The sequence below is a fragment of the Pelophylax lessonae genome, assembly GCF_965119305.1.
Source record: "Pelophylax lessonae genome assembly, chromosome: 1".
NCBI lineage: Eukaryota > Metazoa > Chordata > Amphibia > Anura > Ranidae > Pelophylax > Pelophylax lessonae.
In genome coordinates, this window is record NC_138768.1 from 124,969,506 (window position 1) to 124,984,685 (window position 15,180).

General features: G+C 44.4%; 1 protein-coding gene across 1 annotated transcript in view; it reads left to right on the forward strand.

Moving 5' to 3' along the window:
• The window catches only part of LHFPL2 (LHFPL tetraspan subfamily member 2), a 206,386-nt gene that overhangs the window by 159,191 nt on the left and 32,015 nt on the right, over positions 1-15,180 (forward strand). The window contains exon 3 of the mRNA XM_082242506.1: positions 7,602-8,297. Coding sequence (XP_082098632.1) covers positions 7,877-8,297 — 421 coding nt within the window. The 5' untranslated portion in view covers positions 7,602-7,876. The remainder of the gene's footprint in view (positions 1-7,601; positions 8,298-15,180) is intronic.

Here is a 15,180-nt window from a genome sequence, read left to right on the forward strand (position 1 = left end):
TGAATGCAGGAGTTCACCACACCTGCATGATGTAATAGAAGTCTATGGCAAAGCCAGCTAACCCAGGAGAGTTGCAGATGCACCAGCAATGCAGGTAAACCGCAGCATATCCGTGTGAAAGCAGAACAGGGGACTCAGAACAGTAAGGCCCCTTTCACATTTGTGCGACTTGGGTTTGAAAACACAAGTTGTGCCCCATGATTCCCAATGAGTACCATTCATATCTGTGCGACTTCAAAGTAGTCCCTGCACTACTTTGGTCTGACTTTGATGCAATTTGAGGTCCATAGACCTAAGGATTACACAGGCATTGCTTCATTGCAGTCAAAGTCGTTGCAAAGTTGTGTGACTCTCAGGTCGGGTTTAAGGCCCCTTTCACACGTGTGCGACGTGACTTTGCCGTGATTTTGCCTGCTTTTTTTTTTGTGCAACTTTGATGCGATTTTGACGTGACTGACTGGACTTGAAGCAAGGCCTGTGTAATCTTGAGGTCTATGGACCTCAAGTCACATCAGTCGGACCAAAGTAGTGCAGGGACTACTTTGAAGTCGCTGCAACTTGAAGTCCCACTGAAATGAACGGTACTCATGAAATCATGGGGTACAGCTTGTCATGCGACTTTGCAGTCCCAAGTTGCAGATCAAGTCACACAAGTGGGAAAGGGGCCTTTTAAGGTTCATTTACAATTGTATTTTTTTTGGGGGGGGGGTTAGTTAATGTCTTTACCACCCCCACTCCAACCACACCCTCTTTAGCTGCAGTTGCCAGGGGTGTACACATGTGGCAGCCACAGCAGGAGTTCTATGCCCCGTCATGGTGGGTGGGTGTAGCATCTGCCAAACATGACCAATTCAAGTAAATGACGCCGCTCTGCAAGTGCTCCGCAACCTTGTGCAGTACAGCAAACAAGGGGTTAAAGCAGGCAGCGTTGTTGCTTTCTCACCACCTGCTTTAACCCCTTGGGCCCTGCAGAAGAATGCAGTTGTGGGGCGCTTGCAGAGTGGCCCCATTTAATTTAGTAGTTCCTGATTGGCAGGCGGTTGCACCCCCACCACAAAGCAACAGGGAATAAAATTCCTGCTGCGGCACGTGTACACCTTTTGGCTGCTAGGTCCGCAGCTAAAGAGGGTAGGGATTAGGGGCAGTAAAACCACGACTCAAAAGCAGGGATTTACCACCACTCCAACTTTGCAAGTGAACGAGCCCTAAGGGTGCTGCTGCTGAATGCACCTGGAGGCTCATTCACAAGTGCAGCAGGCACTACTTCTGCTCTGAAAAGCAATCCGGGTGTTTGACAGGTAGTGAGAAGGCGATATGTTGCCTCCTCACCGCCTGATTTCAAACCATGATTGCGGCGCAATGTATGCGATTGCGACACAGTAGTACAGCAGTCAGGTCTAAATCGGGTATGAGAAGGCGACACTGTGCCCGGTGACCTCCTCAACGTTGTTCAGGTAGATCTCCACCTCTTTAAGGTTGCCTACCCCTGCCTTAAGTATATACGCTACATTATTAGTCTCTATTCGGCTCTATGATCATTAGGCAACTTCACTGCAAGGGTGAAGTCTCAAATAAATGAATGAATTCCCATTCTAGAGGGAGTTTGCTTAGAAATTCCACTTTTATGTTGGCTGCACTCTGTTTATATTGGCTGAAGGACTTCAAATCAACCACAAGTTGGATAATAATGAAAGTAGCAATGAACTCCTGGATTCAAGTCTTTTTTTTTTTTTGCCTTTTTAGAATTGGGTTCCTCAGTTTGAATCTCGGTCAGGACACTATCTGCATGGAGTTTGCATATTCTATCTGTGCTTGAAGGGGTTTCCTCCCACACCCCAAAGACATGCTGGTAGGTCCCTAGTATGCGTATGCATGTAAGATAGGGACCTTAGATTGTAAGCTCCTTGAGGACAGGGACTGATGTGAATGTATAATATTTGTAATGTGCTGCATGAATTGTTGGGGCTATATGAAGACCTGTGATAAATACTACTTTCAAATTCTAAATGCCTTTGGTGTGGGTACTGATAGGGTAAACGTAACATGCACTTAAAGCGTTAGTTACCCCAACACTTCATATTCCTGATATGTGGCTGCTGTATGAGAAAATATCCTGTTCTCTTTGTATTGATTCCTTTTATGTATGAAATCCCTGGTGTTCCTGCCAGTCCCTCTGCTTCCCAATTAAAAACTAACCACACTAAGCAGGAGAACACGTCGTGGTCAGTTCTCTGGCTATGCTGGGAACTCTGTGTACTCTCCTCCATTCACTGGGAAGCTCAATGTGCTGCTCCCCCGACCCCCCCCCCCCAGCTCTCATGAAGTTGAAAACACAGGGAATGTGATCACTTATAAAGGCATTTATAATGTATTTTTAAATCTATAGAAAAATGATTTGCCTTTCATTTTTATGTTAAACTGCATGGGTTGTTTACATCAATTTAATTCTGGTAATGCCCTTAGGGCTCATTCACGTGGTATAGAAAATATGCCTAAAATGCAGTGTTTACAATACAGCGTATAGTTTTGTATGCATTTCAAATCAGCACTGTAGGAATCAATGGGGCCATAAATACAGATTTACTTACAAACAAAAATTTTCACTGTGTACAAAAAAAGTAAAGCACACACAAAGTAATTAAAATAATTGGACACTTCTAAACACAAGAACTTTAGGTGCATTTTTACCCAGAACCTGTGTTCCGTGCAGAAAATACACGTGTTTACCTTTTTAAAGATGACCTTAAAAATAACATTAAGGCTACGTTCACATCTTGGCGTTGCTATTACAGGCGTTTTTTAGGCGTTTTTTCAGGCGTTTTTATGGGCGTTTTTATGGGCGTTTTTATGGGCGTTTTTGCAGGCGTTTTATAGGCGTTTTTACAGGCGTTTTTTGTGCAGGCATTTTTAGATTGAATAGAGACCAATGGAAAACGCCTGTAATCTGCCCAAAAAGAAGCTCATGTACTTTTTTGAGCGTTGGGCGTTTTGCTAACAACGACAAAACGCTCAGATGTGAACAGGAGCCATTGAAATGAATAGGATTTGTCTTGTTGGGCGTTTTGAGAGCTGATCCTAGAGCAGAAAAACTCCCCAAAAATACCCCGAAACGCCTACATGTGAACGGAGCCTAAAGTGATCGTAAAGTCTCAGTTTTTTTATTAGTTAAAAATAACAAAAAATGTTATACTTCCCTCCTCTGTGCAGTTGGTTTTGCACAGAGCAGTGCAGATTCTCCTCTTCTCAGGTCCCTCTTGGACTCTTCTGACCCCTCCCTCCCTGTCGAGTGCCCCCCACAGCAAGTAGCTTGCCATGGGGGCACCTGAGCCGAGCCACAGCTCCGTGCGTCCATTCAGACATGGAGGCCGCGGCCCCCGCCCCCTCTCTCTCCTGATTGGTTATTTGACTTTGACAGCAGCAGTATCAGCCGAGGCGTTCGTGCACATTGCTAGATAGAGATGGGGCTCAAGTAAGTATTAGGGGGGGCTGAGGGGGGCTGCTGCACACAGAAGGTCTTCTTATCTTAATGCATAGAATGCATTAGGATAAAAAAAAAAAAAGAAAACGGACTTTACAACCACTTTAGGTAGTAAAAGGATGATTACATGTCCTGCATTCTGTGCCTTGCAGTTCCCCAGTCTTGGTGGCCCTGTCCACAGTCTTGGTGGCCCTGTCCACAGTCTTGGTGGCCCTGTCTCCAGCCTTGGTGGCCCTGTCCTTGTAAAGCATTTTTTTTTTTGTCACTGGGTCATTGTTTGAACTAAAAATAATGTTGGGCTACCACAAAATATTGTGTGATGTGAAGATTGTTGCATCCAATGGTGATGGGATAGTTTACGTTCTCCTTGTAAATGATAGTAATCACACCCTGGTGCACATTGTAGCACCCATTATCCATTCACCAGGCAGGGAGCAGTGAAATGCAGCTTAGTAATCTGACCCTGGCTGGGTTCACTCTGTTGTTCACACGCTCCTGCTAAGAAGTAAGCCAGTGAGAGAAGTGTGACTAAGTGTGTGTCATCCATCCCGTTCCATTCTCCAGTCCCAGCATAGGGGGTCACCCCGTACCTTCATACCAAGCTGTACTTCTGTCACTCTGCCTGGACCTCTGGAGGGAATGACTGTAGTGGAAATCATTTCACATTCCTCCGTACACTTAAAGAAAGGGCTTCATTGTTTAGCTATTGAGGGTAAAACATAATGGGGTAAGAATTCGTCTTTGTATTACATTGGTAGTCTGCATGCCGTGGAAAGCTGTAAGTTCTCTACTGAGCCAAAATGTAGCCCATCCATTCCCGTCACTCAGGCATGTCCGAATACCCTCTGCCAAGATCTACGCCATCCTCTGTTATAAGATTGTCGTGCTTAAAGCATTACTCAATCCTAAAAAGCAAGAAATAAATAAAGAGCCCATTAAAAGATTCATTAAAATAACAAAACCATGACTGCCTTGGGCACTGTGACTGGGGGGGGTTGTGATTTTTAGGGAAACTGTAATGTAAAGGGGCACTGTGACTGGGGGGGGGGGGTTGTGATTTTTAGGGAAACTGTAATGTAAAGGGGCACTAACTGGGGGTGGGGGGGTTTGGTGTTGTGATTTTTAGGGAAACTGTAATATAAAGGGGCACTGTGACGGGGGGGGGGGGGGGGTTGTGATTTTTAGGGAAACTGTAATGTAAAGGGGCACTGGGGGTGGGGGGGGTTTGGTGTTGTGATTTTTAGGGAAACTGTAATGTAAAGGGGCACTGTGACTGGGGGGGGTTGTGATTTTTAGGGAAACTGTAATTTAAAGGGGCACTGTGACTGGGGGGGGGGGGTTGTGATTTTTAGGGAAACTGTAATGTAAAGGGGCACTGTGACTGGGGGTGGGGGAGGAGGTGTTGTGATTTTTAGGGAAACTGTAATGTAAAGGGGCACTGTGACTGGGGGTGGGGGAGGAGGTGTTGTGATTTTTAGGGAAACTGTAATGTAAAGGGGCACTGTGATTTTTAGGGAAACTGTAATGTAAAGGAGCACTATAAACATTACAGTGCCCCTTAACAGCAACGTCCCCTTTATATCACTGTCCCCTCTCTTGTTTAGACCATGGACTGACTGAGAGAAATCTATGTGTGTGTATGGCGATCCACATCTTCAGAGATGGAGAGAGACATGGATGGAGGTTGTCGTGCTGCGGTGATCGTGTGCCATAGAAGCACTTTGTAATATTGGCACTCTGTAAAGGGGCATTTGTTAATTTACCAGATGTGCTATTTGCACACACAGCACAATATTTTCCCTGGTAATAAATGCAGCTTAGGGCAGTATTAAATCCAAAACCAAAAAATGTAATCTATTGTAGCTTACCAATCATTCGATGTGGTGGCTGCATGCGTTTTTCTTTTTTTAGGCTTTTTTTCCTTCTGTTTTTACCTGGTGATCTGTCCAGTAACACACCATGTTTTAGAGTGACTCCACTCAGGATGAAGGAACACAGGAGGCACATCAGCATTGCCAGTCTGGGGGGAGGGGAATGTTAGATGTACTAACTAACTCCAGCTATCACTTTATAAGCAGTTGCAGCAAAGTTTTTTTTTTTTCCTTTTTGGGATAAATATTTTACACAAAAGCTGACCATTGTAAGCACCCCTGTCAGTGTTAACTGCTTTGCCTAAACTCTAACTTCTACATCTGCTGGACGAAATGTTCTGTTAAAAAAATAAAAAAAAAAAACTGTCAGGATCACAAGGTGAAATAAAGGAAAGAAAGCCTTGAATAGAAAACGAATGCAGCCACCACATGCAGGTATTGGTAAACTGCAATGTAATAAATGTTTGCTCTTGGGTTTAGGTCTCGGTTCACACGTATGCGATGCGGGAACCCTGCCAATCCACTGAGGGTTCCTGAATCTCACTCAACTCGCAGACAGTTCACACTGCCATATGTGAATCCCTGGGGGTGTCAATACAAAGTTATCGACACCCCCAGATCAGTTCGCATATCTCAGTGCAAACTGTCAGTTTGGACATGAATCGGATCGCATAGGTGTGAACACCTTTGCAATCCGATTCTGGGGCGGACCAAAAAGGGTCCTGAGCGAGTTTGGTCCGAATGCGATGTGAATTCAGCCATGCAATCTGTATGGCTGAACTTGCATCGCACAAACATCACATGTAATTTGAAGAGCAGTTCGCTCCGAATCACATGCGATGCCTGTCATCGCATTTATTTAGAAGAATTGGCTCTAAAGAATAAGTTAACCTTTCATAACATGTTACTTATTATACACATATTAAGAGAGCAACATGTAACATGGTATGAATGCGCCAGGCTTCTGCAACAAAAAATGTGCATTTTATTTCTTTTTAAAAAGTGAGTTTATCCTTAAGAGCCCATTCAGACTAGCGCGACACGACTTTGGGGGGCGCCCTGTGAAGTTGCATGCACCGCGACTTCTGCGCGACTTGCAGAGACTTCACATAATGGAAGTCTATGCAAGTCGCCTCCAGGTCGCCCCAAAGTAGTACAGGACCCTTTTTCTAAGTCGGAGCGACTTGTGTCGCTCCTATTAGAACGGGTCCTGTGCTAATCAATGGCAGGCGACCCACCGCGACTTGTCAGGCGACCAAGTCGCCTGACAAGTCGCGTAAGTGTGAATGGGGACTTAGTTTAAAATAGAAATTAAATGTTTGTATAGAAAAAAAAAAAAAAAACACCTTATACATTCCTTTTTAGAAGTGATCACATTCCCTCTGTTCTCTGCTGTAGAAGAGCTACGGGGAGGAGAATAAGCAGCACACTGAGACTTGTGTCTCGCTCCTATTAGAACGGGTCCTGTACTACTCAATGGACCGCGACGGACCGTGACTTGTCAGGCTGACAAGTCGCGCTAATGTAAATGGGCTCTTAATGCTGCTTTAGACTCCAATCGCACTTTCACGTAGCGGGGAATGGCGTTTCTGCTTGCAAATTTGTTGAGCAATTTTCACACGATTTTGCAGGTCACATAGGGCCAGCCTGTTCCCTTGAATGAGCTGCCTTGGGCAACTTTGTCACCCGAAAATAATCTCTTGCTCCTTTTCGGGCGGCAAGCTTCATGTGATTTTAAAAGGCGCGGTTTGCTGCGATTGCGTGAAAATCATGGCAGAATCACATCGTGTTCAGGGTGCTATTAAGGGATAATGGCACTTGAGCGTTGTAGAGCAATCACTGTGCGATTTGGAATCGTGTGCAGAATCGCAGCCTTGAGAATAGCAGGCAGCAGGTATAGGAATACTGATTTAGAGGAGCTTGCAGTCTATTGTAAATGGGTCAAATACTATCTGTATGCTGTGTTGTATGTCAGTGTATATAAAGGAAATACAGAAATGATACATGCGCTTATATAGAATCAGCATTGCTAGAATCCTGAAGAAAGGGCAGGCATAGATAAGATTGCTGTATTTAAATGCACACAAGAAGAATACTGCACATCCAGCCTGTATTCTATGTAAATTTCCCTGACTCCTCTATTAGCCTGTATAGATGATTGATGATTGTAATTGATGTCGCTATTGATTTAAGAGGTGAAGCTGTTCTGTCAACACTAACAGTTTTGCCTGTCTTGTGGCTTCCTTCTGCAGGTTAGTGATGTCATCCCGGTGGGCGGAGCTTGGGAACTCCCTTTGAAAGATTGAAGCATCGTGTTTCAGTATGAACATTAGCACCAAGGAATTCCGCAGCACAGGACGAGCTTTTCCATTCTGCCTGGATTACAAAGCCTCAAGAAGCCAGGATTTCTTCCTCTCCTGACGGGTGGATAAATCCTTTAATTCCTCTACTTTTTTTTTTTTTTCTCCATCACTTCTCCACCTGGTGTGGTTCTTGCCCTGGTTGTGGATAGTAGGTGGGCACCACCATGTGTCATGTTATAGTAACATGCCGCTCTATGCTATGGACCATCCTGAGCATTGTAGTTGCCTTTGGAGAACTGATAGCTTTTATGAGCGAGGACTGGTTGATTGGTAAAGCAAAGAATGGCGACATTGATAACAGGACTGGGTGGCCGCAGGAGCCTTACCGCCCAACGCTGGGCATTTATGGACGTTGTATTAAAATGCCTCAGGGGCAGTATTTCCGGAGAGACCCCCTGTGCGGACCCTATGCTGAACATTTCAATGAGATAGCTAGTGGCTTCTGGCAGGCTACCGCTATCTTCCTAGCAGTGGGCATCTCCATCCTTTGTATAGTAGCTTTTGTATCTGTCTTTACCATGTGCGTACAAAGTGTGATGAAGAAGAGCATATTCAATGTCTGTGGGCTACTACAAGGAATAGCAGGTGGGTACTCAAGGGGTAACCTCCCCTATTTTATTGTTGGCATTTCCAGCTAGGTTGATGCCATATGGCTTCCTCCGACACGGATATAATACGTGCTGTACTTTTTCTGGATCTTTCGGTTTCTTAAGTCCAGGTGTAAAGTCCAGTAACTGACATATTGCATTTCCTCTGTACCAGTGATAGCTGCAGTCTGGTTCTCATAGGTTATCTTTGCTGCTTTATAAAGGATCTAGCGACACTTTGAAAAATTTATGTTCAGGATATTAGATGGCAATTGGACATCGACAAATTATCTACACTTCAAAAGTTATCGGGCCCTCTCCTGTCTTAAGCCCATTTCTATTATCTACACTTCAAAAGTTATCGGGCCCTCTCCTGTCTTAAACCCATTTTTATTATCTACACTTCAAAAGTTATCGGGCCCTCTCCTGTCTTAAACCCATTTCTATATTTTACCTGCCATACATTTTAGAAAATGCAACCGGTCTATCACTCAAAGTGAGGAATATGGTGCTTCATACCACAGCAATCAAACGATTTCTAAGGTTATTGAAGAAGACCTTCACCTTTATTTTCAACTTTCCCTTACGTTTTTTGGGCTCTCTCCATTGACAGAATCACAAACATTTGTTTTTGGTAATTACTTTTTGATTTTGTGGTCCCTGTGCTTTGCCTAGGTGAGAATGAAGTTAGCTGTACTGGGCACCCATGCATAGGATTTTCTCTGCTTACAAGTATGTGCACCTAGCTGTCTAGCAGGGATCCTTTGCTTTCCGTGTCACCAATCCAATGGTATTTACGTTGCCAATGCTATCGCAATGTGTAGTCCAAATGATTTTTGCTAGAGTGCTAGGTGTGCTTTTTCGGGACTGGAGATGCTTACGTTGCTGTTACTATGGCAACATGCAAACCAAATGATCCTGCTAAAGTCTTATGCGCATGCGCGCTGCATTGGCATGGCTGGGTTACACATGATGGCAGTGTGGAAGAGTCAAGGGGCTTGGAATGTTCAAAAGCATGTAAGCCTGCGTTAAGAAGTATTTTACAATTACTTTTCATAAATTTCATTTTTGACCTTTGTTCACTTTTTTGGATTTGGGTGAAGTTCCTCTGTAAATGGTTGTTTTAGTTTAACCCCTAAATCGCTGTTTTCCATGCATTCAAGTGTGCTCTGAACGTATCCTTTAAACATTTGTGGACAAAAAGCATCTAGCTTCTTATATGAACATTTTGACAGATCCTGACATTTAGGCCCTGTTCACACCTGAGCGTTTTTCAGCTCGTAAAACGCTCTTCTCTGAAGTCTCAAAACGCCCAACAAGCAAAATCCCAGTGGCCCCTGTTCACATGAGCGTTTTGTCACCTGAAGCTCAAAAATATACATGAGCTTCTTTTTTGGCAGATTTTGTTAGATGTCAATGCCTGCCTCCAAACACCTACAAAAAACGCCTGAAAAACGTCCCAAAAAAACACCTGAAAATGATAGGCTCAGGTGTGAATGGAGCCTTAGCAAGGGTTCTTAAAGCATTAGTAAACCAAGGCTTGGAAAAAAAATCCCTGGAAATGGCATTGCATACTAGCACATTTTGAAATCCTTACCCTAAATTGAAGTCCTCCAGCGGCATGCTGTCACCACTGACAGGGCTTCCATCTTCACACATTCTTCCTTCCGGGTTCACGGCCTCCCGCTGTATGAGTGTCCGAGGCTGAGGTCACTCCTGCGCATGCACGCGGGATCCCTCGGCTGCAGCACAGAGCTCTGAAGGTCCGGCACGGTATGCTGAACCTTCATGCGTCGGTGATGTTACTAACTGCATCCAGTGAAAATATCTCCTAAACCAGTGGTCCTCAACTCCGGTCCTCGGGGCCCACTAACAGGCCAGGTTTGCAAGATAATTAAATTATATCACAGGTGATCTCATTTGCTGCTCAGTGATTGCAGTATTCTAGTCTGCATCTCCCCAAGGTAATACTTAAAATCTAGCCTGTTAGTGGGCCCCGAGGACCAGAGTTGAGGACCACTGTCCTAAACAACTCAAGTTTAGGACATATTCAAAGTACCCACAAGTAAGTCTTATTATAGGGTTACCTGTAGGTACAAGCCCAAAAAAACGACTTTATTACCACTTTAATGCCATCAGTTTAGGTCCTCTTCCTGGTAGGACTTTGTCACGTATCGCTAGTACTGCATTTACATTGTATAATAACGTTCTACCCACCATTGGTGAATGTTTGTGTCCCCTAGTTTTCAGTTGGCATGTATGGATTTGTTATACATCTTAAGCTGGCCATACGTGAATCGAAGTTCATCAAGGACCTGGTGAATTTCGATTCATGTATGGGCAGGCTGGTTGGCCTCTCGAACAGCCCTGCTATCTATAGCCGGTGGTATTAATGAGTGCATTCTGACGGTGGGAAGGCTCAGTGGGAGGGATTCCCCCATCCACATAGAGTGTGCGGATGGGGGAATCGAGTAATTTTCTAACAAGGGAGTTAAACGAAAGAAAATGACTCGTGTCTGGCCAGCTTTAGTCTTAGCCAGGGATTTTAGTGGCTGTGATGGCTGTACTGTGTCAAGTACAGTTTAGAGCTGTCAAACATCAGATAATCCCATTCCGAGAAGTTACTTTCTGACAGCTGGGACAGCGAGACAAGCGGAACTCCCAACACATGATGTCATATACCTCCCAGTGATTTCATGGTACAGACGTTGCTGCAGGCAGCATACTATGTTCTGTTCAGTATCACACACCTCTGGCTATGATTTGTGCTTCTTCATAGCACAGCAGCCGCTCGTGGTTCTGACACTTCTGACCTTTGTAGCAGGGTTGTGTCTTTTTGAGTCATATCAGCTTGAAGGAGAAGACAAACGTCACACTACATCCAATGTCTCAAAGGTTAGCTTGTTTATTGCATAGCGACAGTTGCTGCATGAGAAGGACGTGTCAATATTTGCAGCTGGTAATCTCATCAGACTAATTCAAATTGACTCACTCACAGCTGGGTTTACCATTCAGAGGTTCCGTCTGCAGCTGTGTGACTCCCATCTCTCCGAGCATCACTAGGCTTACACTATGTAATACAAGATCCCTTTATATACAAGCTGTGCAGTCACCCTTCAGGCTCTCCTCTATTATATGCATAAGGGAATTAAAATCATAAAAACATTCTATTCCGATCAGTGGCGGAAAAATGTATAATGATTTTCTTTTGACCCTGTAACCTTTGGCTGATTGCTCCTCTTTAACGTTCTTTAACATAACATAGAACCTGCTGCATTGGCCATGTTTTAGGCAATCCTGTCTGGGGAAATTACGCTTTCTTGCAGAGCTCTGTGCCCAGATATATTTCAAATTTCCAGGTGTGTGGAATTGCATGTCCCCCGCTGGCCTGACAACCCCTATATCACTGCTGTGACTTGGGGTCGGTGGGAGGAACCACAGCAGCCATGCTAATTGACACACCGGAGGAGTCCTATATTATTAGCACACAGCTCTGCAAGAGAATAAAGGTTTACTTTCCAAAACATACCAATTGTCCCTGGATTCAGTACTTTCACTTGCAGACCTAGAATACATAGAACAGTTATGTAGTGAATGAAGTCCGCTCTGATCTGTCAACATGGTGAAGGTCAGTCTAAAGCCGCCATACGTGGGTTGAATTAACAAAATAATTTTCTTTAGAAAAGCTTATCTAAGAGTTTTAGTTCACATTTCGCACAATAAGTAGACTTCAGTAACGGCTGATTTGTGGTGGGGCCATCGAATTTGAGTGATCAGACATGTTGGAAATTAAAAAAAAAAACAGTTTTCTAATCAATGATGTGAAAATCCTGCAAGGAATCTAAAAAAATCTTGGAAAAGAACATTTCCGGAAAGAAAAGAAGATTCCTCGCCACTAAAATTTCCTGTAGCAACATGAGGTGAAATTTGAAGGCATAGTTATTAGTTAGTCGAATTTTAAAAATTGATGGCGGCATCATTGGATCACTAAACGCACGAAATTTCTGGTTTTCGAAAGAAAATTTGTGCGGGATTCAACCCATGTATGGCCGCCAGCTAGTGTCTTAGCATTTTAAGAGTGGAATTGGCAGTGGCAGCCACAATATTTTTTAGTTCATGTTCCCGTAAGCCTTTTAAGACCCCGTTCAGACAGGGGCAACGCTACTTGCTGGGGCGACCTGTGAAGTCGCGGTGCACGCTGACCTCGGCGCGACATGCACGGACTTCATATCATTGAAGTCAAAGCAGGTCGCCTCCAGGTCGCCCCAAAGTAGTACAGGACCCTTTTTCTAAGTCGGAGCGACTTGTGTCGCTCCTATTAGAACGGGTCCTGTGCTAATCAATGGCAGGCGACCCACCGCGACTTGTCAGGCGACAAAGTCACCTGACAAGTCGCGCTAGTGTGAATGGGGACTAAAGATATTTATGCTTTATCCTGGCAAAGGATTATTTTCAGAAATGTAGCGCCATGATAGCACAAAGCTGAGCCAAGCTGGTGACCAGACTTTTCTCTATTGCAGTTAAAGCGTTTGCTACCCCCAACACTTCATATTCCTGATATGTGCCCGCTATACCATGTACCTGTATGAGACAGTCTCCTGTTCTTTGTATTGCTTCCTTTGAGAAATCGCTGATGTTCCTGCCAGTCACTCTGCTTTCCTATTAAAAACTGACCACACTAAGCAGGGAAGCACAATGTGGTTAGTTCTCTAGTTATGGTGGGAACTCAGACTTGTGCTGACATGCCCCCGCTGCACAGCCATTCACTGGAAAGCTCAGTGTGCTGCTTATTCTCCTCCCCGTAGCTCTTCTACAGCAGAGAACAGAGGGAATGTGATCACTTCTAAAAAGGAATGTATAAGGTGGTGTTTTTTTTTTCTATACAAACATTTAATTTCTATTTTAAACTGGGTTTTTTTTACAAGGCAACTGGTTACAATCACTTTAAGCAACACAACCTGGTCTCCTACCTGCCCTCAACCTGTGATTGGACAAAGGAGGAGCAGCAGCACACTGATAAACTCTGCCTTTTGCTCTTTCCTCCTGTCAGCTTTTTTCAGCACATGTGCATGCAGTACACTCGATTGGCCTGTTGTCATTCCCCTCCCTCTCCCGATATTAAGGTGCTGCTGTATTGGGATCACAAGAGAATGATACAAAGTCTAATTCAAAAATTGAAGTACCACAGATTCTCTTCATCCCCTCAAGCCTGTAACTGATTTGCAGGTTTTTTTGGGGGGGCATTGAGTCCTTTTTTTGTCCATACTGACTTCCACATCTGTAATCCTTGCTTAGGTGAGTATGATGCTGCTCTTCTTCCCCTCTCTGCCTCTAGTCCCCTTGCTCTGCATGCACAGTAGGGAGCCAGCGTTGATTCATCAGGAAGTCATAGCCATCTACCAAATCCAAAATGGCTTTGCCAGGGACCCATCGCAGTGAGAAGAATCGTCTGTTAGGAGACCACGCTGGAGTCAATAGACTGGTGAGTATCTGAAAGTTAAAGCGGAGTTCCGGGCACAAAATCGACCTAATCGATTTTGTGGCCATCCGCTTGCTTTGCTTCACCTGAAAAGGAATTGGATAGTTAGGATTCTTTTTATTTTTTTTTTACTTACCTTGTAATTGTAGAAAGAAATACTCACCTTTTTTCCACTTCCTCCCTCTGTGACCGCGGCCCGCGCCGTCACTTCCGGTTTGCAATGATTCCTGGGAGCTGAACGTCATCGCTCCCAGGAATCAATGCAACGGCACCGGCCCCGCTCGTCACTTCCGGTGCGACTCCGCATTCCCTGCTAAACAGCTTCTGGGTATGCCCAGAAGCTGTGTAGGAATGCGGCGCCGCACCAGAAGTGACGAGAGGGGCCGGTGCAGGCGCATTCTGGGAGAAGACGCAGAAGAGGATCAAGCTGGCTTCAGCTGCCCACAACAGAGATGGCAACGTTGTAGAAGAAATTTTATAAGTGAGTATTTCTTCTTGCAGGTAAGTGCGAACCGGGACAGATCAGAGGCTAGCCATTGTGGAATGTACTAGCCCTGACTGTCCCGGGGGTATGTTCATTGAAAAAATGTTTCTGTGCCCGGAAACTCCGCTTTAAAAGTAAATTATAGTATTTGTAGCTGCTGATGTTTAATTTTTAAAAACATAGTGAAGTTCTTTTACAAAACTATCAAAACTGCCATGGGAAAACCATGTATAGAAGAAGCTGCTGCTGTTGTATGTTAGGTAAGCATGGTTTCGGGTGTGAAGGCTAACATCAGTGCTGGTGGAGTGGGCGTTTGATCTGCAGACAGGTGCCACCAGGCTGCCGAAAGACAACATGAAGAGGAAATGAGATCTGCTGTGGGCTGCTTGTTGACGGACAGGTTTGAGGATAACAGCTCCCTTCTATTCTAGGTTCAAATGGCTTCAAATGCATACCAGTGAAAATTCATATCGGAGACTCTTGCTGCACAGCGCTTACCACATGTCACGGCCTAATAAGATTAAGTCCACAAATGAGCAGGCTTTGACATTATCTAGCTGCGAAGAGACAGTTAACAGGCAGCCACTTTGTCTCCCAACCAATTTTCCCCTTTGGGTTACTTAATTGGAGAGGCTTTGCTGGTTTATGGTGCTCACATGTTGTTGACATGCTTTGTACTGTTCAGGATGACAAAGTGGAATATAACAGATGCTGCTGTGTGAAACTTATCCTGGAATTCCTCCATTTACATCTTCTGCAATTTTGTATTGTTCTTGAAGCAGGGATCTCACTGCATTAGATCCCTCAACAAAACTCACAAATCTATACAAGCTTTTATATACAGTGCATCCGGAAAGTATTCACAGCACTTCACTTTTTCCCCATTCTGTTATTTTAAGTGGAGTACACACTATAGGA